The sequence below is a fragment of the Lithobates pipiens genome, unplaced genomic scaffold, assembly GCF_037356315.1.
Source record: "Lithobates pipiens isolate NorthernLeopardFrog02 unplaced genomic scaffold, aLitPip1_a1.2 Scaffold_16, whole genome shotgun sequence".
Lineage (NCBI taxonomy): Eukaryota > Metazoa > Chordata > Amphibia > Anura > Ranidae > Lithobates > Lithobates pipiens.
The window spans coordinates 46,508,598-46,529,788 of record NW_027507748.1 but is presented as its reverse complement, the minus strand read 5'-3'; the positions used below and the strand labels follow the sequence as shown (position 1 = coordinate 46,529,788).

At 41.0% G+C, this 21,191-nt stretch overlaps 1 protein-coding gene across 1 annotated transcript in view; it reads left to right on the top strand.

Moving 5' to 3' along the window:
* TMPRSS2 (transmembrane serine protease 2) overlaps nucleotides 1-21,191 on the top strand; it is an 80,677-nt gene that overhangs the window by 32,832 nt on the left and 26,654 nt on the right. Inside the window, exons 2-3 of the mRNA XM_077479845.1 lie at nucleotides 9,707-9,778; nucleotides 13,708-13,966. Coding sequence (XP_077335971.1) covers nucleotides 9,767-9,778; nucleotides 13,708-13,966 — 271 coding nt within the window. The 5' untranslated portion in view covers nucleotides 9,707-9,766. The remainder of the gene's footprint in view (nucleotides 1-9,706; nucleotides 9,779-13,707; nucleotides 13,967-21,191) is intronic.

Genomic DNA, 21,191 nt, shown 5'->3' with positions numbered 1-21,191 from the left:
CAGCGATTGCGATTAGTTGCCAGAGGTTACAGCATATCATTACTGCTTACTGATTGGTTGCTAGAGGTTACAGCACATGATTTCTGCTTGTTTGGCTGCTAGAGATTACTGTACAGTAATACTGTTCACTGGTTGCTATAGGTTACAGCACATCATCTCCTCACTGCAGGGGGGCATGATATACATATGAATGCTGCTTTATTTATATATGAATGACGTTGGCCTCGGCTAATTACATATGCACGTCACCGCTATTTACATATGAATGACAGTTATTTACATGTAAACACAGGGTCTGCAGGTGAGTCATCTGTACACAACAATAGGTCAGAGCTGGGCAGTAGGACACAGCACAGGACTAAAACCTCAAGGGACAATGGAATGTAAACTGGGATAGTTGGCAAGTATGAGGCAGCTGCTTTGGGCCCCACAACAATGACAGGGCCCAGGGAGCAGCTGCCCCTTTTGCCCTGCTTTAAAGACGGCCCTGGGTCTACTAGTTAACAAGTGATAAAGTGCGATTTCCTAAACAAGGATTCATATGTTTTATTTTTTTTTCCCTCTGAGCAATAAGGATACTCATAAACATACAGCAGCTAGGTATAGGACACTGTATCAGATGCTATTAAAACCCTGACGTATGTTGTAGCAACCTTTTTATCTCGGGTACAGGTTGTAAGCCTGTCCTATTGCACATTTGTCACCTCCTGTATCTTTTTAGATAAGAATAGGCTACAATTAGACTGTAAAAATATATACTATGCAGCGCACACAAGTGACACATGCGATAGGCATTCAAGAGATGGTCTGCCCCCCTCCCCTCCGATAATGATGTCTCCAGCCCTTAGCCTGAATGACTTATTGCCTGTTTCCATGTTCTTCAATGCTAGTTCTGCTACCTGCTTAGTTTGACCAAGTAGCAGACCTATGCAGACTTTGATTGGACTGCAACTACATCAAGTATACAGACCTTTTTTTTTTGGGTGCTCGTTGGGCTGCAAGGTTTTTGATGACCAGCCCAAATTCTTCAAGAGTAATTAAGAGTAACAGAGCTCAATGGGTTGAGCCACTCCCGTCCATAACTCTCTTAGGGCGAGGACAGCAAACTATATAACAAGAATTTCTCTGCCTGATTGCAGTTAAAAATTCCTCCAGAGAATAACTTTAAATATGCCCCAAAAATGCACCACATTGCTGTGTCTCCAGTGGGGATGTTTCTCATCACTTGACTAGGGTATAAAAGATGCTTTGCTCTCCCAAACTGCTTGACCGCAACACCTCCACTGACCTTTTTAAGAATAACCACGAGACTCAAGATGGCCATAGCAGCCTTTTTTTTTTTAACCAATTAATAAAAACTTGCAACATATGAACATCCAGTACATTCTGCCAAAATAGGAGCCACAAGGTCCTTGTGGGTATCAACTACTCGTACCACTGACTTTTAAGGCCTCCAGCCGCAACTTTGGAGTCAAACAACTACACACAGGTACCACCAACCATAATAATGGGAGCCGTACCCAGGATGAGTCCCTACAAATATACATATTCATTTTTATTTTTTTAATACTCAAAAACACAGGACCTTGTACCCCACCAGCTGCCACGATTAAACTTCAAAAAACCTTAGTCCCAAGTGGCATACAACATGCCATGGAACTCAAAAAGGGCAGGAGGGCAGACTGTTGTAACGACTTATGACTTCCCAAGACCCTCCTACAGATTACCTTACTGCAGCCCCGCCTTCTACAAGCCTCATAACCAATCACGTGAGTACTCTTTTAAATAATTCTTCCCACTGACAGAAGCCCTTTGCCCACGTCAGACCTTCGTTCATTCTGTTCTGTCTGACACCCAGCTAACTGGAAGTTGGGAGCAATCGTACCAACAGGGACACATGCAAATTTAGAAATCTTAACAAAATTTAAAGTGTATATGAACAGTATCACATATTTTGGACCTTTTTTGGAGTGGAACCTTTAGTTTATGCCCTTATATGAACTAAAATTCCACTGAATCCATTGGCGTACTTGTTGGGTCTTCCCCTGCAGTTGGTTCCCAGGGTTGGCAAAAAGTGACTTCTTCAGGTCCTTAGTGCCGCCAGATGACTGCTTCACATTGGAGGTAGACACTTGGAGCCACGTTTACCGACTTTACTTTCTCGCTTTTTTAAAGGTTAAACTTATGGGAGTTATTACAGTAAGTAAGTATTACTCAAATGGGTGTGGGATCCTGGGTCCAACTAGACACCTCCCCATAAAATATACTGTGACTCTGACTCAGAAGTTGACCCATGCTAGCTGTCACCCTACCCTGCCCCCCAATCCTCTTCACTTCTTCCCCTACCCATTTATTGTGCGGATAATGTTTGATTATTCATCTTATTTGCTTCTGTCGAAATTCTACTGAGATCTACCTCCAAGGCATGTTGCCAGGAACATTGTGTTATAGTATAGATTTCATGCATTTAAAACTGTAACTGAATGACTCATCTGAAGAAGTTGTGACCTTCTATACTGGATAGCATGTGTTGGTACCACCTGTCACTTTTATGTTTTTATGACATAGGACTTTTTTTATGGCTGAAATCGAAATGTAATCTTGCATAAAATGTTAAAGTGGAACTAAAGGCAATTTTATTTATTTTTTTTTTTTTTGCATGAAGTGGCGAGAGATTAAAATTTCTGTCAGTTTTTATTGCTGTCTGTGCCACCTTTGGGGAGATTCACCCCCAATATTTGTCCTGTTGACCGTTTATTATTGAAGGTAAAGGAAAATTCTAAATTTTTCATGTTGACACCAGAACATTATTAGAGGGGACATTTTCCAATAGGGACACTATTTCTGGTGACATTTATTTATTTTATTTATTTCAGGTACTTGTATAGCGCCGTCAATTTACGCAGTGCTTTACATATACATTGTACATTCACATCATGCTGGTATTCCCCTTTTTGGAGGGATTTCTTCTCACTTCCTGTTTTGGCTATGAGACAGGAAGTGAAGGGAAATCTCCCCTATGGAACACAGCTGGTTACAAATTTGACAGTGCCTTACTAGCCTTACTATCTAAAATAGGGGGGGGGGGGAGAAAAAAGTTGCCTTTTGGTTCCACTTTAACTACCTAAGGACCAGCCACCGTCGTTATACATCGCTACTTTGACGTTGATTAGCAGGGTTATGGCAGCAACTAGCTGCCATAACTACAGTATTTTTAAAAATGGCGGATTGTCCTCTTTAAGATGAAAGTAGTCTTTGTGGCGGATTCGATCCAATATCTCTTATCAGGGGCAGAAGAGGGCTGCAGCCATCTGTAGCGGCGGAGCTGATTGGTTTCTCTCCCCTCACTGCATGGATGCCGAGTGAGGGAAAGATGGCCCCCCACTTGGCTCCATAGCATTGGAGGGCGGAAGCAACGTCAAAATGTCCCTTCCGCCCAATGCTCTTAAAGGAGATTTTTATTTTTTTTTTTTTTTTAGGAGATCCTGCCATGCTTTTTCTATTACAAGGGATATTTACATTCATTGTAATAGGAATAAAAGTGACCCAAATTATTATTATTATTATTATTATTATTATTATTTTTTTTTTTTTTAAAGGACAGTGTTAAAATAATAACTAAAGTAAAAAAAAAGAAAAAAGCGCACCGTCCCGCCGAGCTCACACGCAGATGCACATATGTAAGTCGCGTCTGCATATGAAAATGGTGTTCAAGCCACACATATGAGGTACCACCACGATCGCTAGAGTAATAATTCTAGCCCTAGAACTCCTCTAAAATATAAAGGTTACCAGTTTTGAGTTAAACATCGTCTATGGAGATTTTTAAGGGTAAAAGTTTGTCGCCATTCCACAAGCCAGCGCAATTTTGAAGCGTAACTTGTTGAGTATCAATTTACTTGACATAACAAATGCGCAAATACGGTGTGACAAAGCATTGCAACGACCTCCATTTTTATTCTCTAGGGTGTGTGTGTGTGTGTGTGACACACACACGTTTCTTTCACTCATGGTTAATGTTTGGCTGAAGCCATTTATTAATCCACTGTGCATCGGTCCAAATCATTAGGTGGAGGGGGGATTATGGTGTGAGGTTGTTTTTCAGGGGTTGGGCTTGACCCCTTAGTTCCAGTGAAGGGGAAGCTTAAGGCATCGGAATACCAAGACATTTTGGACAATTTCATGCTTCTAACTTTGTGGGAACAGTTTGGGGATGACCCCTTCCTGTTCCAACATGACTGCACACCAGTGCACAAAGCAAGGTCCATAAAGACATGGATGAGCAAGTTTGGGGTGAAGGAACTTGACTGGCCTGCACAGAGTCCTGACCTCAACCCGATAGAACACCTTTGGGATGAATTAAAGTGGAGACTGCGAGCCAGGTCTTCTCGTCCAACATCAGTGTCTGACCTCACAAATGTGCTTCTGGAAGAATGGTCAAACATTCCAATAGACACACTCCTAAACCTTGTGGACGCCCTTCCTAGAATAGTTGAAGCTGTTATAGCTGCAAAGGGTGGGGCCAACTCAATATTGAACCCTACGGACTAAGACTGGGATGCCATTAAAGTTCAGGTGCGTGTGAAGGCGGGTGTCCCAATACTTTTGACAATATAGTGTATATCCAAAACCCAAAAAATAAAGGTTGTGCTTTGGGTATATGTTGAATGTTTTTGCAGTGTCAAACAGCAGTAAGTATGCACCTAAAAATACCCACAGACTGTTCAGTCATTCAGCATGTATGTTAATCCTCCCATGATGGTGATCATAAGAAAAAAAAAAAAACTGTACGGTAATAACCACGGAAAAGTCACATTCCGGTTACTGTGTAGGCGACCTTTGTGTGCTTTGCGTCTAGCTATAGGTATTTATTCCTAATTGGCTTATTGCAGGTTAATAAAACACTTCGGATTTGACATCCTGCAATAAAGTGTGAAGGGGAAAGGTCGGAGTTCTTGCAGGGAAATCCTTAACCCTTTAGGACTTCAACATTTTCTGCTTTCTGTGTTTCACAGATTGGAGCCCCCACACTGGACCTTGGTGCCTTTCACAGTCCTCGTTGCCCAGTCATGAATCATGTGGGCAGTATAATTGTTAGAAGAATGTAACTCTTTCAAGCCCACCAGTGCCACCTACCAGTGCATATTAGTACTGCTCATCAGTGTCCACCGGTGCCGCCTCATCAGCACACATGAGCAGGGGCGGACTGACCATTTGGCCACTCGGGCACTGCCCGAGGGCCCTGGGCCACTAGGGGGCCCCATCAGGGTTGCGAGCCTCAGTAAAACCAGGGAAAGTATGTAAAAGTCTACAAATCCTGAGATTATGGCTGCTCCACCTCTCCAGTACCTTCTCTGCCAATAGAAACATGTCTGTGTATACTGTGTGTACATGTATGTGTATACTGTGTGTGTGTACTGTGTGGCCCCATAATCTCTGATTGCCTGGGGGCCCCATAATCTCCTATTGCCCGGGAGCCCCATGAGTTGTCAGTCCGCCCCTGCACATGAGTGACTGAGAAAAATTGTGTGCGTGTGTTTTTATTTTTTGCTAAAAAAAATAAATAAAAAAATAAATAAAATAAAATAAAAACCCCAGTAGTGATTAAATACCACCAAAAGAAAGCTCTATCTGTGTGGAAAAAAATTATAAAAATGTCATACAAGTACAGTTTTGTATGACCGCCCAATTGTCATTCAAAGTGCGACAGCGGCAAAATCTGAATTTGGCCTGGGCAGGAAGGGGGTGAAAGTACCCAGTAAGCAAGTGGTAACAAACTTTTATTGGGGGGGGGGGGGCAGTCTAAGTTAACCTTACAGATTTTCTGTCCTATTGGCTGCAATGCGAGGCAGTGATTTGCATTGAAAAAAAATTTCCACTGAAAATAGTTGCGCATGCCGTACTGAACAGGCCAGGTAGCAGACGAGGCATTTTACCTTCTCTTAAGGTGTGACTGAGCCCCGCGCTGTCCTACAGAACCTGGCGTGAAGGAAATAAAAAAGTTTGAGCTCATTGAAATAAACTTTTATTGAGCTCTAGTTAATGTCCTTAAAAATTAATATATGTACGTTCCCCCTTTTTTTTTTTTTTTTTTTTTTTTTTTTTTTTTTGCAAAAGACGCTTGTCACAGGTCTTCGCCCTTGTACACACGGTCGGACATTCCAATGGAAAATGTCCGATCGGACCGTGTTGTCGGATAATCCGACTGTGTGTGGGCTCCATCGGACAGTTTCCGTCGGAATATCTGACGGACAAAGTTTTAGAGCTGAGCTATAAAACTTTCCGACAACATGATCCGATGGGACTTTGTCCGATTGTGTGTAGCGAATTCCGATCGGACAAAGTGCCACGCATGCTCAGATCAAATTCCTAGACCAAAGCTATCGGCTACTAGCCTGAACGTAGTCCCGCCGTAAGGAAATAACGTCATCACGTTATGTACGATCGGATTTTCCGACAACTTTGTCCGACCGCGTGTATGCAACACAAGTTTCGGACAAAATCCCACGGATTTTGTTGTCGGAATGTCTGTTTGTGTGTACAAGGGCTAAGAGGAGACCTTTAGCCTCCAATTACAATTGGTGCAAGCATAGGCAGGCAATTTTAGTGACTGCTTGCATATTAAAGCAGAAGCATGCATTTTTGGTCCTTTAAAACATGCATGTTTTAAGGTGCTCCCATTAATGTCTCTGGGGCTAAAAACTCGCAATTTTTCCCCCAAAGAAACTTGTGTCAGATGCAAACAGATCTGCGCAGATCCGTTCTAGCATACCTCACAACTTTTTGAGATGGGAACAAGGAACACCTATTAGGAGAATTATACCAAAAAAATATTGGTTAAACCCACAAGTGTTTTTATTTATTTGTTTGTTTTTTGTTTTTTTTGTTTTGTTTTTCTCTCCCTCCTCATTTCATAATATTGGCATTTGAAATGTACAAATGCAGCAATTTAGAAATCGGATGAAAGGTTTAGCACTGGGAAACACTTTTTAAAATCTAAAAAGTGCATTTTATATACAACTATATAGATCAGACCAAAAATGAGGAAAGATGGACAGAAGGACTTTGTTCCAAATCAGGGACAATCCCTTGAAATCGGGGACAGTTGGGAGCTGTGGGTCCAGCGTGGTCAGTTACAAGCCGGAATGGGTTGTCTCCTGAGATCATTTGGGATTTTATGACTTTAGCAACCTATTTAGAGAATTGTCTAGAGAAGGGAATTGGTAACCTACTTTTTCAAAGTTTAGGATTAACACAAACTTTAGGTTGTAACCAGCTATTGCGATACCACGGCCTGTTCTTGGGGAATTTGCCTTGGCTGAGAACTGTTTTGCATGACTAAGTAATGAATGGCTTTCTGAATGGTTGGGTTTTATGTTTGTTATTGCTCAGAACGGAAGGCTGAAGGACTGTCGTATTTGCTGATCTTGCAGGATGCAAAGGTCACTGTGTCGTCATGCGAGGTCTTAAAGCTCAGTCAAGGCTGTAGGATTTTTTTTCTGACGAGTGTAGGGTGACCATGGCCTCATGCACACAAGTTTATATGACAAAAAGTTACATAGTAAGGTTGAATAAAGACAGCAGTCCATCCAGTGTCTACCCCTATCCCTGTACATTGCACACTCACATCAGTCCCTACCCTCAAGGAGACCACAATCCAAGGTCCCCATTCATATACTAGGGCCAATTTTGGACAGAAGCCAATTACCCTTCCTGCATGTCTTTGAATTGTAGGAGGAAACCGGAGTACCCAGAGGAAACCCACGCAGGCACAGGGAGAACATGCAAACTCCAGGCAGGTAGTGTCGTGGCTGGGATTCGAACCAGAGACCCTTGTTACTGCCAGGCGAGAGTGCTAACCACTACACCACTGTGCATAAAAATTCTGCCGCTTTTGGAACCCAAGGAAGGTGCCATGTACAGCGGCCCATACAAGTGAATGGCTGTATGCTTGTAAAAAGCTGATGCTCATGTGCATGAGCATTTACCCATGCCACCATACAACATCCTTTCAAACACACATTCTGGAAATATGTCATACATATGTAGCCTTTTTCAACCAGGGTGCCTTCTGGGTTCTTCAGGGGTGCCTTGGTGGCAAAATCCCTAAAGGTTTCCCCAAATTGCCAACAAGCCAGCAAGTGGATCAAGCCTGCCTTTTTTACATAAACCACATGTTTTTATTGTGCATCATTACCATCTTGGGCACTGTGAGGAACAGCTACTGGCAATAACTGATGATGGAATTGGTTGATAAGGACGACATCAGATGCCTGCATCCTTGTCACCCTCTTCATCAGCACTGGGGTCACTTTAGCTGGGTGAGAGAGAAGAGGAAAGCTGAAATACTAGTCAGTACCAGTGTACAAAGGTGCATTAGCTTTGTAAGGACTCAACTCTTATGATGTCCTATGCACATGTGTGGATGTCGCTGCATTATGTAAATCTATTTTTTTTGTTCTTTACATTTTAGAAAGGGGTGTCTTGAGATTATGCAGAATTTTAAAGGGTGTCTTGACTGAAAAAGGTTGAGAAGCACTGCTCTAGTGTGCTGCTGGATTAGTGCAGGCAAATGTATTGACTCTTGGTAATCTCTCTCAACTTCTAGAAGTTAGTGGGCTTAGGGTTGATCTGCATACCTGAGGGAACCTGGCCAATCTAAAGGGGTATTGTCGTGGCTGGGTCAGCCCTTAAATAAGGATGAGTCGGGGTAGAAGATGGAGTGCTGAGGAGGCTGTCGTGGCCTAGGAGGGATCCCCCCCAGGTTCAGGGGCTTTTTACCACCAGGCTGGGCTTGGAAGATCCTTTCAGCAGCAGGGTTTGACTAGGAATCTTGCCTAAGAGCAGTGGGAGCAAGGAGGACATCGGCACACCCAGAGATTTTCTAGGCTACTATTCTGTTTTCTGGGCTGTTCTGGTTTTACCTTTTGGCTCTTGGGTATATGCACACTAATAAAGTGCTGACGTTAATGCACTTGGCCTGTGCGCCCTTCTGCTTTGTATGTGTTCAAGATTCCTGATCTCACGAGGGCAGCAGTGGTGGAACATTCCTGTCTCCAGTAGAGAGCGGGGGTGGTCACCATCTACTACAATCCAATCCGTTTCTTAGGAACTTCTTCGTGCCAAGGTTTTGTTCCTTGTCATGTCACCGTGAAATGATAATCAAGTGCCTTGTTTGGCTTGAAGAAAAGATGGAAACCCTATATGTGCAGCATCTGAGGCTCCCTGGATGCGGGAAAATGTGTGAATTTATACTTTAGGACTTTTTTGCATATAAACATTTTGTGTTCATGAGATCAAGGCATTCTGTGAATGGCACCCATGGTTACATGGACAGGGCCAGGAAGACCCCCGGCATTCATTATAGTACCTGATGACACTACAATGATTCTCTACATCCATGAGGATCCTACAGATATTTCATATGTATGCTCCAAGCTGGACCAAAGTAACTATGCAATAAAAGCTACACCTTGAATTCTGGTTTTGTGTGTATGTGTAATATAAAAAAAAAAATTATATATATATATATATATATATATATATATATATATATATATATATATATATATATATATATATATATATATATATATATATATATATATATATATATATATATATATATATATATATATATATATATATAATTAGTATATGACATTACGGTGCTTTTGGCTCACGGTAATATTTTTTTTTCTTTCAGACCATGAAGTAAAGGATCCTGGGGTGTTAATTCTATATACTATCCTGTTTCATCCCAAAGATGCACACACCGGTATGTTACAAATTATGTTTAATAACTTCTGGTGCTTGCACGACTGTCTTATTTTTATTTTTATTCTGCTTTTTTGCTGAATCGCATAGTGTCAGTCACAAACAAACACAGTGCATTTGGTTGCACAGGATTGTATGGTACAGAAGTACTATGTGATCCGGTTGCTCTCCTTTTTGTAAAGTAGTGCATGTATATTTGCTGCAGTCTAGTGTTATTTCAGCCCATTCAAATGAATGAGCTGAAGTCGCACTGCACCTGGATCACATGTGAATCGCACAGAAATGCACATGGTGTTCCTGACCTTCAGTAATTTTTTTCATCTTTCCATCTATTAAATCTTCTGCTTTTGTTTTAACTTTTGGATGGTAAAACTTTTTTTTTTTCTGCCAGTAAATACAGCCCACTTCCTGTTTCTTATCTGGTAAAAAGCCTAGGCTTATGACATCATGCACAGCTCGCTCTTTAACTCTCCTGAGAGTTTGCCGGGAGGGGGGGGGGGGGTGAGTCATATGAGGGCCAATGAGGGCTTCAGAGCTGGAGGTGTACCTCTGTGTAAATCCAAGTGAACAGGCAGCAGCTTCAGCTGCCCAGAGTTAAAATGGCTGCAACCAGACTCGGGGGGGGGGGGGGGGGGGGGTTGGGGGGGGGGGGAGGGGAGATTTCTCCAGCATATTTGGCAAGTACAGAATCACAGTATATATAAAATAATATGCAAAGTGATTGGAAGGAAGCTTCAGAATGACATGCTTTTTTATTACAAATTATGTTGGCAGACTGCAGTTCCTTGTTAACTCACAGTTGCTGCACATATGCACAGCAGTCGCATGATAAAAAAAAAAGTTGTGCTGCCCACCAGGCATTTAGGTCCACTAAAAGTTGGTTGTAAACATTTTACATATACCCAGGGAAATGACTGGCCTCAGGTGATACGCAGATATGGGACAAATCCTCCTACATAAGTTGTACCTGTTTATCTGCAGTCTTCTCTAAATTCGTTCAGAGTGCAGGATTTATAAAGCTTGTTTGAGCTTTCAGAAAGCAGGGGGTGGAGGGCTGAAGTTGCACTCTGCAAAGCTCAGTGAGGAGTTGATTGGAAGGAAGAGACACGCCCCACTTCACACAGGAACAGAGCTGAGGCTGTCAATCGCAGGCTGCATGCTCTGTAAAGGAGGCATTGTGATGTAAAGGGGGGCACTGTAATGATTACAGTGCAGTCTGACCCCCCTCCCCTTCTCTCTAACATCACACTTCCCCATACCAATCTCTGCCTCCCCGGCATAGGACCTGTAAATTTTTGTCAGGTCCGTGTGTCCTCACCCAGCTCCACCGTCCACTCAATGATGTCATCAGCGGGGCAGGGGTGGGAGGAGCTCTCCATTACTATCTGCAGCTCCTCCCACCCCTGCCCTCCTGATAGGATGACCTCATCGGCCGGGCAGGTGGGGGAGCTGAGAGAGGACACGTGGGCGTGGCTGGAGGTGACCGTGGCCTGTTCTAGCTCTGTGCGGACCAGGATCACCGCTCACCATCTGCTGTGCGGCCTGATTGTAAACGGGTACTGGTCAGTGTTGTGAGTTAGGGACCCCTGCCCTGGGGGACAAATGTCATTTTTTATTAATTTTTTTTAAACGGCTACCCGAAATAACACTTTAACATAATGTTGATTTCTTGTCGTAGAGAAATCATCACTTTACTTGGGGAGTTACTTACGTCCTGTTTATCGACCTACTTCCTGGGCATTTATAAGGAAATTCATGTTTTCTGTTTGTTTTAACATTAATGAGTAATCTAAAGAATGCCAGTTTCAAAACAATAAAAACCACACGTCAGATGAAACTGAGTTGTTGAAGATAAGACACTTGATTAAGATTTCATGGTGACATGACAAGGAACAAAACCTTGGCACTGTGGCATGAAGAGGTTCTTCAGAAACTGATTGGACTGTAGTAGATGGTGACCATCCGCTCTCTACTGAGACAGGTTCTGCCAGTGCTGCCCTCTTGAGATTGGGAATCTTGAACAACAAATACAAAGCAGAAGGGCGCACAGGCCAAGTGCATTACCGTCAGAACTTTATTAGAGTGCATATTCCCAAGAGCCAAAGCTAAAACCAGCCCAGAAAACAGAATGGCATCCTAGTAGATGAAGCTCACATGATCGGAACATGAATCAAACTGTCCACTGACGTGTTTTGAGGGACGTGCCCTCTTCTTCGGAAAAAACTTTTTGATTTGCTCTCTTCTGAAATCTCGAAGGAGTCGGGCAGGTGATTCTTGGCTGAATAGTGACCGCAGCCTGTTTTCTAGCTCCCGTGGTTGTCAGAATACCCAAGGCAGAGACATATAAATGGCCATCAAACCACAAAGTGAAAGTCAAGAGTCTTCAATTGCTCTTAATAAGATATGTGCAGAACAAAAAAAAAGATTTTGTGCCACTTCGTTAATTAACTAATTTTACTTTTGGAATTAGTTTATTAATTGTACAAAAAGAAAAAGGATTTCCCCGATGGGGCTTTTTGGCAGCGGGATAGCAAAGTCAAGTACCTTTTTATCATAGTTGTGTATAAAGAAATTCAAAAAATGTCCAATGTCATAGTGTGGTTCAATACAATGTATACAGTATATCATCTGGTTCAAAGAATACACATTACATATTTCACAACCCAATAAAACAAACATGTATGGTTACACATTGTTGTATTACATAGTATTGTATAATAATTGAGCCCCGACGCGTTTCGACCAGCATATGGTCTCTTCAGGGGGACAGTTGGATCTGGAAGAATTTACATGAATTCAGAGTTAGAAAACACGTCAATGTAGATAACATTTAGGTGAACCAATGGTGGTATATTTACCGCTCAAGAATGGAATGGGTATTCCTATCACCCAAGATTCTAAAAGCCGCTTAAGGAATCCGAGAGGTCTCTGATGTTCGCCCCCGTCTCCCAGAGGAGGGAGGAAGCCCACCCCGAAGGACTTACAAGGAGCCACACTGTTCACGCCCCTGGAGGGACGGAGGAGACCGCGCCTGCAATCAATACCTTTTTTTTAGTTTATTAATTTTCTAATTTGATTAGCATTTCCTGAATTCGACCAAATTGTATTAAATTCGACTGAACGCAAAAAAATGGAAATTTGCATTCCAATTTTTTTTCAATTTGAATGTGACTTTGAAATTTTTCACATCTAATACCCCTTTTTACACTGAGGCGGCGGGTCCGTTGGCGGTAAAGCACTGATAGATTTTTGGCTGCTAGCGCGGTGCTTTGAACACCCAAGAAGGGGTTAAAAGCGCTCCCTGTATACACCTGCGCCCAGACCACCCCAAAGATGCTGCTTGCAGAACTTTCCCCCCCTTCCGTAAGCGCACCGCCCCAGTGTGAAAGCACTAAGAATTGCAATATGTTTACATTGAATATTCATTTTCAAATTGAATTTTGAATTTCAATATTTCGGAGGATTTGTTTACATTGGTTACTATTGTGATTCGGAATTCAGATACATCCAAATTTCGAACAAAATTTTCATTGACAATTTTGAAACAAATCACACATGTCTACTCATATTACCATCATATTCACACGTGCTACTAGTGCAGTCTGCCTAGGAATGCTCACAAGTCCAGACTGACCTCCAGTGCCTGGACCTCATCCAAGCACTCTGATATCTGCATACCTCCTACCAGAGCTTGTATTAGGGCTGGGGGGTCTGGGGAGGAGTACTGATGCAGGGTGCTTCTGGTCCCTCCTACCAACCATGATCTGTCTACATTGCATGGAGAAACACAGAGACCTACAATGTCAACAAAGGTTATAATCCTATCCAACCAAAATTAGAAAAAAAAAAGTTTTGGCTGAAGTTTACCTTGTGTTCCCTAAATTATCTAAATGTGTTTTTTATTTTTTTGTTTTATTTTTTATTTTACAGACTGCGCCTCCACCCCCCTATCCTTATTACGACAACAGGGGGTTCCAGGGAGATCACAGCCATTTATATGTGAACCGAGCACCGTACAATGGGAACCAAGTACCGTACAATGGGAACCAAGCCCCATACAACGTGTATACTTCGGCTCCTCCACCCAATCACCGCGTCTCTCCAGTGCAACATTACCTGCCCAATGTATCCCCTCACCAATCTGTGCCAGCAAACCAACATGTGAAAACCTTAGGGTGGTTCTCTGCAGGTAAGTGCACCCTGTACAACTAAAAGAACATACCTACAAGTAGAAAAAGCTTCCAGAGTCTTCTACTTCCTTTTTTTTCAGCAAGTACCTTTTTTATAAACTCAGTTATTACCTTGTAAAAGTAGCAATGACCTCATAGTACTGTTCATAGACCGTGTGTGCAGAGAGCAGAGCTGTAGGAGGGACTCGGGCTCCACCCACTATAGGCTGCCTGCAGAAATCTACAGGGGGAACAGAGACAAGGCCAGTCACCCTCAGAGGAGGAACACAACCGCTTCCCCTAGGTCCAAAGGGCACCACTTGATAAAAACTATGAAGGTTTGGGGTCAATTTGTATTGTGGTGTGTGTGTTGTGTTTTTTTTTTTTTTTTTTTTTTTTTTTTTTTTTACCCTGTATTTTAACTAAGCTCCATTTGCCTCACTGAAACCTCACAATGAACAGTCACTGCCCACTGTCACCCCCGAGATGGCTGTTTTTAGTAGACATGTGCCATTAGTTTAGCTCCGAATTAGTTTTTTAACGAATTTTGGCAAATTCATTAATTCAGAAATAGCCAAATTAACGGAAACCCGTTTTAACAATTTTTTATTCTAATTTTTAATTTCCTTGCAAATTTGGCTGTTAGTGAACATAACAAATTTATCAGGAGTTAAGATTTATCCTAAATAACGAATACAGTATCTAAACTAATGGAACGTTAAAATAATAATAAATAAGAATAATAAAAACAAATTATTTTATTATTCCGTCCGTTACATTTGTTTAGATGCGGCATTTGTTATTTCGCATAATTCTTAACTTCCGATAAATTTGTATTCGTTGCTTTTACTAACAGCCAAACTTGAAAGGAAATTCCAATACCTAATAATTCAATAGTTGTTAGTATTCTTACATTTTCTTCCTTATCTACCCGAAAAACGAATGAAATGAAAAAAAATTTGGTAGTGCACATGTCTAGTTTCTAGTTCTGTGAACAATATGTTGCCTTTAGCACAGCTGAAAAATACCCAGGCAAATAATGTAAAAAGGTGTCTAGAGCTCCCCCTGCTGGCTTGATAAAGACTGCATCATAATAATATACAGGATTTTTATAGCACCAACCGTTGCAAAGCTTTACAATATGAGAGACAGTACAGTTGTGATGCAATTAAAGAGGGTCAGGAGGGCCCTGCTTGTAAAAGCTTATATTATTGATCAGTAATTTTAAATATTACTCTGTAAAAATAAATATATAGTTTAATTGCTAATACTGGCCATAATAAAACCATATTACCTTAATTAGACTGACCATACACCTATACAATCGGATTGCACAATCTACTTGAGTCTACCATCAACTATGTAGTATAAGGGCTCACCTGGTTTGATACTAGCTAAAAGGGTTGTTTAGGTTTTTCCCTATATTATATTGTTTAGGTAAAGCTACAGGAGATTGTACAGAGTTTTTATAGTTTATGGTCAGCTTGAAGGCCGCTGTTAGAAATCATGCCCCCCCCCCCCCACCCGTACAGCCTTCCGGATGAGCCCCCCGCCTACAAAGGGGTGCAGAAGAACAGCGGCAATGACTTTAACTACACCCCAAAAAATGGGGGGGGGGGGGGAAGTCTCTTCCCTGCTCCCACCTTTTGGGTGCCTCTGTTGACCTGATGGGGTTCAGGTAAATTAATTTAAACCCCGGTAAGCAAGGAGGAGTTGGAGTGTGATCAAGTAAAATATATTTTTTAATTTTAGGCATAGATAAACCATAAAGCTGCTGGGGTCCCCCTGTTTAGCTGATGGGGCCCGGGCCCAGTACTGACCGGTTGTACTGCCTTATTAGGGGTCCTGGTCAGATTTACACACCAGATAAGCAGGTGGTGCTAGACTTGCTTAGTAGAAAGCCCAGCATGCTTTGCAAATGGAGGACCATGGACACCCCTGTTGAATAATGATGTTGTACAAAAATTTTCTTTTAAATTTGAAAAAAAAATTAAAAATTCACCCTAAAAATTTGTAGCTAGTATTGCTGCGGGTAAATGGGAGGTATGGAAAGGGCTCATAATCACCTTTTTCTTCTATAAAAACCATGTTGTTGGTATAAACTAGGTTGAAGCATCGCTAAAACAGAATTTGGAGTTGTGACTTGGATGTTTTCTTTGTTTTTATGTTGCCAAAACATAAAGGAATGTTTTGTTTTTGTTTTGTTTTTATCTGTGCCAATGTTACTGCTGGCATAGGCAATGAATCAACCGGGAAGTTCTGATAACGCCAATGAGAATTTCCCAGCCAGCTGATAAAAAGCATTATCATGAATACCGGATGTGCACAAACAATACAGGGCATCCGGAAAGTATTCACAGCGCTTCACTTTTTTCCACATTTTGTTATGTTACAGCCTTATTCCAAAATGGATTCAATTCATTATTTTACTCAAAATTCTATAAACAATACCCCATAATGACAACATGATAGAAGTTTTGAAATCCTTGCAATACATAAGTATTCCTTTCAAGTAAGCAATATTATAGAAACAGAGGTATCAAAGTCCCAATGATATTAAGTCCCAATAAAATTGCAGCAGCGCTTATCTTTTAGCATTCAAATATACATGTCACTTTTTCAATTCATATGATGTAATAAAAGATGCAAAGCAGAAGAAAAGTCTCTTGTGATCTGTGTAGCTTCCACCCACAATTCACCACGTGTGGTAAATAAGTCCCCTTTTGGGGGTACACTCACCAGACCCAATAAGCAAATACACCTTGAAAGCACAAGCTTTGACACATCACTTTCCAGAATTCACCAACCATCCACTAGATGTCAGGATTAATTTCACCAGGGCTCCGGGAAATGCATAGAAAACAATGTCCACATAGTGTAATCCCGTTTCAAACAATATTATTTATATTGCCCATTAACCCTTCATAAAATATGCGTACCATAAAAACAATCAAATGAAGCATGTAATTGTAAAAAGCACTGTGCCTGTGAGTAAATTCGTCCGTCCTCAGACGAAGTCAGATATGACGAAACGCATTAGGGTCGTGACCTACCGGAAGTGATGCCTGCGCCTCATAGGATACTTCCGTTGTTTCTATACGGGCGGATATTCCTGGTGTTCCGGCAGACGAATCTACTCACAGGCACAGTGCACTTTATAATTACATGCTTCATTTGATTGTTTTTATGGTACGCATATTTTATGAAGGGTTAATGTGCAATATAAATAAAATAGTTTGAAACGGGATTACACTATGTGGACATTATTGTTTTCTATGCATTTCCCGGAGCCCTGGTGAAATTAATCCTGACATCTAGTGGATGGTTGGTGAATTCTGGAAAGTGATGTGTCAAAGCTCGTGCTTTCAAGGTGTATTTGCTTATTGGGTCTGGTGAGTGTACCCCCAAAAGGGGACTTATTTACCACACGTGGTGAATCGTGGGTGGAAGCTACACAGATCATAAGAGACTCTTTTCTTCTGCTTTGCATCTTTTATTACATCATATGAATTGAAAAAGTGACATGTATATTTGAATGCTAAAAGATGAGCGCTGCTGCAATTTTATTGGGACTTAATATTATTGGGACTTTGATACCTCTGTTTCTATAATATTGCTTACTTGGAATTTTGTACTTTTATTAAGCAGCTGCTGTGATTTTAAGGTCCATAAAGTGTGGAGGGGTGTACAGAAAGGGCGGTGATTGGCTACATCCTATTTTTAAGTATTCTTTTGCCATGACCCTCAAAATTGAGCTCAGGTGCATCCTGTTTCCACTGATCATCCTTGAGATGTTTCTACAACTTGATTGGAGTCCACTTGTGGTAAAATCATTGGACATGATTTGGAAAGGCACACACCTGTCAATATAAGGTCCCATAGTTAACAGTGCATGTCGGAGCACAAACCAAGCCATGAAATCCAAGGAATTGTCTCTAGACCTCTGAGACAGGATTGTATCGAGACGCAGATCTGGGGAAGGGTACACAGACATTTCTGCATTTTTTATTGAGCACAGTGGCCTGCCTTCATCATCTGTAAATGGGGAAAAAGTTTCGAACTACCAGGACTCTTCCTAGAGCGGGCCGTTTGGCCAAACTGAGCGATCAGGGGAGAAGGGTCTTAGTCAGGGAGGTGACCAAGAACCCGGTGGTCACTCTGACAGAGCTCCAGCATTGCTCTGTGGAAAGAGTAGAACCTTCTAGAAGAACAACCTTCTCTGCAGCACTCCACCAATCAGGCCTGTAAGATAGTGGCCAGACAGAAGCCACTCCTCAGTAAAAGGCTGTGCACAAAGTCCAGAAATCCAGATAAAGAGATGGGGTTACCACCGCTTCAGGCAAGTCCACTGAAACAAGAAGTTTTTCCTCTAGGTAATGAGTGAACAAGTTGACGCGTTTCACACTAAACAAAGTGCTTACTCATAGCTATGAGTAAGCACTTTATATATATATATATATATATATATATATATATATATATATATATATTCTCATATTAGTACAGAGGATAAAGTATCATGCATATCAAAACCATGCTGAAAACTCACAAAATTGAACACACGGTGTTCCATACACCGGGGTGAGAAGAAAAGTCTCTCTAGGTGTAAATCAGGACAACATCATTAAAGATGGAATGATAATGAAGGGGCGATCGATCAGACAGTGGCTTAGTGTTGTCAGCCTACAACAGGAAGCACTGTTGCTGGCAGGATCTTCTGGTAAAACTTTTGAACACATTCACAAAATTGATTGGCTTAAAGGGTAACGCCACTGTTGTGGGATAAAAATGGCAAATAAAAAAATATAGCATATACAATTTGTGGCACAAGTCATATTGTAATTGAATGTTAACAAATGACAATTTCCCTGACCCTAGTGTGTGGGCATGCAAGGGCATTAAATATATAAATCAGATCTGTCTTGAGGGCAGAATACAGACTTTTGAAAGATTGAAACAGCAATATAATTTACCTAACTCGCACCTGTTCAGATTCCTGCAGCTTAGGCACGCTTTTAATTCTCAGTTTGAAAATTCTCCCGTGGCCTTTTATACCTCGAATCTGGATGAAGCTCTATCTAAGCCCTTATCCACCATATATAAAGCATTACTCCCCAACATTCACGCGGGACTAGAAAACCTTAAGGCACAGTGGGAGATGGATTTCCCTACTTGGTTTTCTCAGCTAGAGATAAATTAGTGCAATTTTAAAATAGTACATAAGGTGTAGTATATATATCTAAAGGCTTCTGCACTCTATGGAAAATAGAAGTGAGTAAAAAAACCCAGAAAAAAGCAGCAATCACTATATGAGTTGGCTCTCACTAATGTGAATTAAAAAAATTATATAAAGGTGTGATGCGCTAATTTCCAGCCATACATATAAAACAATAGTGAATGAATAAACTAAACTTTCGCTGTTTACCTCACAGCGTTGAGGTAATTGTATTTTATTAGCATCACTTGCACGAACCACCACAGAAGGATTGTCGGCTCAGCACGTTGCACTTTAATTTAGTGTGTTTATTTAGTCACACTATTTGACTATGTATGGGACACTTTAATGTGCTTCACTTTAACCATGCAGATTTGGTTTTCTTTGCTTATCATTTTTGTCACTTTTTGGTATAAACAGTTTTTTTTTTGTTTTCACTGTATTTTTACACTATACCTGCGTTTATGCATTGTTGATGTGTGTAGCATAACATATGCACCTAGCCACTTTGGAGCTATTTTTATATACTTTATAAACATCATGCACTTGATCACTTTTAGCTATATTAATGCACGTTTTGCACTTTTAAATATTGTATAAATAATAATTTTTTTCTTCGCATTTATATCTGCACTGTATGAAGCGTTTGTCTATTTAGAAGGTTTAGTTTATTCATTCACTATTGTTTTATATGTATGGCTGGAAATTAGCGCATCACACCTTTTTATATAATTTTTTTTTAGTACATAAGGTGTATTACACGCCTGTGCGCCTACATAGAATCTATCCATCTATTTCTGCCTCTTGCTGGAGATGCAATTCACCCTCAGTGGATTTCACTCATGTTTTTTGGACTTGCCCTCGGATTGAAATTTTTTGGGTCGAGGTAACCAAACTTATTTCAACTGTCACCACTGTTCCTGTGCAAATGTCTGTAGAGGTATGTCTGCTGGGACTAGTTGAACCACTGGCCCCACGCCGGGCGATCAGAACTCTGCTGGGCCTATTACTATACTATGCCCGTAAATCTGTAGTGCTCAGATGGAAGGCCTCAACCGCACCTTCATTAAATTTCTGGAAGAGGTTGATGACCATTGTACAAAGCTACTTACCTGTCAAGAGGCTGTGGCAAAAAAATTCACAAAATCTGGGACATTTGGACAGAATCTCTGTCCACTACTGCAGATTCGACTGATACTTAGTATTGCTCTATTAAGTGCCGGGAATGGCGCAGGTGGCATTCCTGATCTTATAGATGTCACTGGGCTGCTTAGTCAATAGTCACTGGGGAGGAGGGGGAATTTTATGCATTTATAAGCGTATTGTACATTTCATCGTATGGATAACTAAAACAAGCTTGCAGGGTATGTGCGAAATTAGAGGTTTGCTTTGCATATTCTGTATAGGTGGTTGAGTGTACAGTGGTTTTGTTAGGAACATATATCATTTTATATGTATGTTCTCTTTTTTTTTATTTATTTATTTTTTTGATAGTAGTGTAAGAGCCTGTTTTGTTCTGTAGTTAACTTGAAAATTCAATAAAAACAATAAAAAAAAAAAAAAACGAAAAAAATAAAATTACAATTTCCCTTTCAATCTCCAGCTCTGTAATTTTTCTGTAAAATGCAATATGACTACCTGGAGGTATTCTGTACACAGAGTGTTTGTTTGTTTCTGATTTTTCCCAGAAGTCTTCACTAAAAATACAAGTCAGTTTTCAGGCATCTCCTGTAACGAAAATGTCATTTTTGGTGTGATACTCCCAATAGGAAATCGCATCTAAAGGGATGCAGGCCCTCCAATTTTCCTCATTGGAGTCCTGCAGGTGCAGCATCTGATTGATTGATAATTATGAAACCACCCCCATTAGAGTCACTTTGCCCATGGACAAAAACACTGGTTTCCTCAGAATAACAAAAGGTAGGAAAGGTAGTTTGTTAAAATACTTCAATGTACATAGATCACCCAGAGGAGAATGGGGTTTATTTTATTCTATTTTTATTTATTTTCTCAACAAAATTGGAGTTACT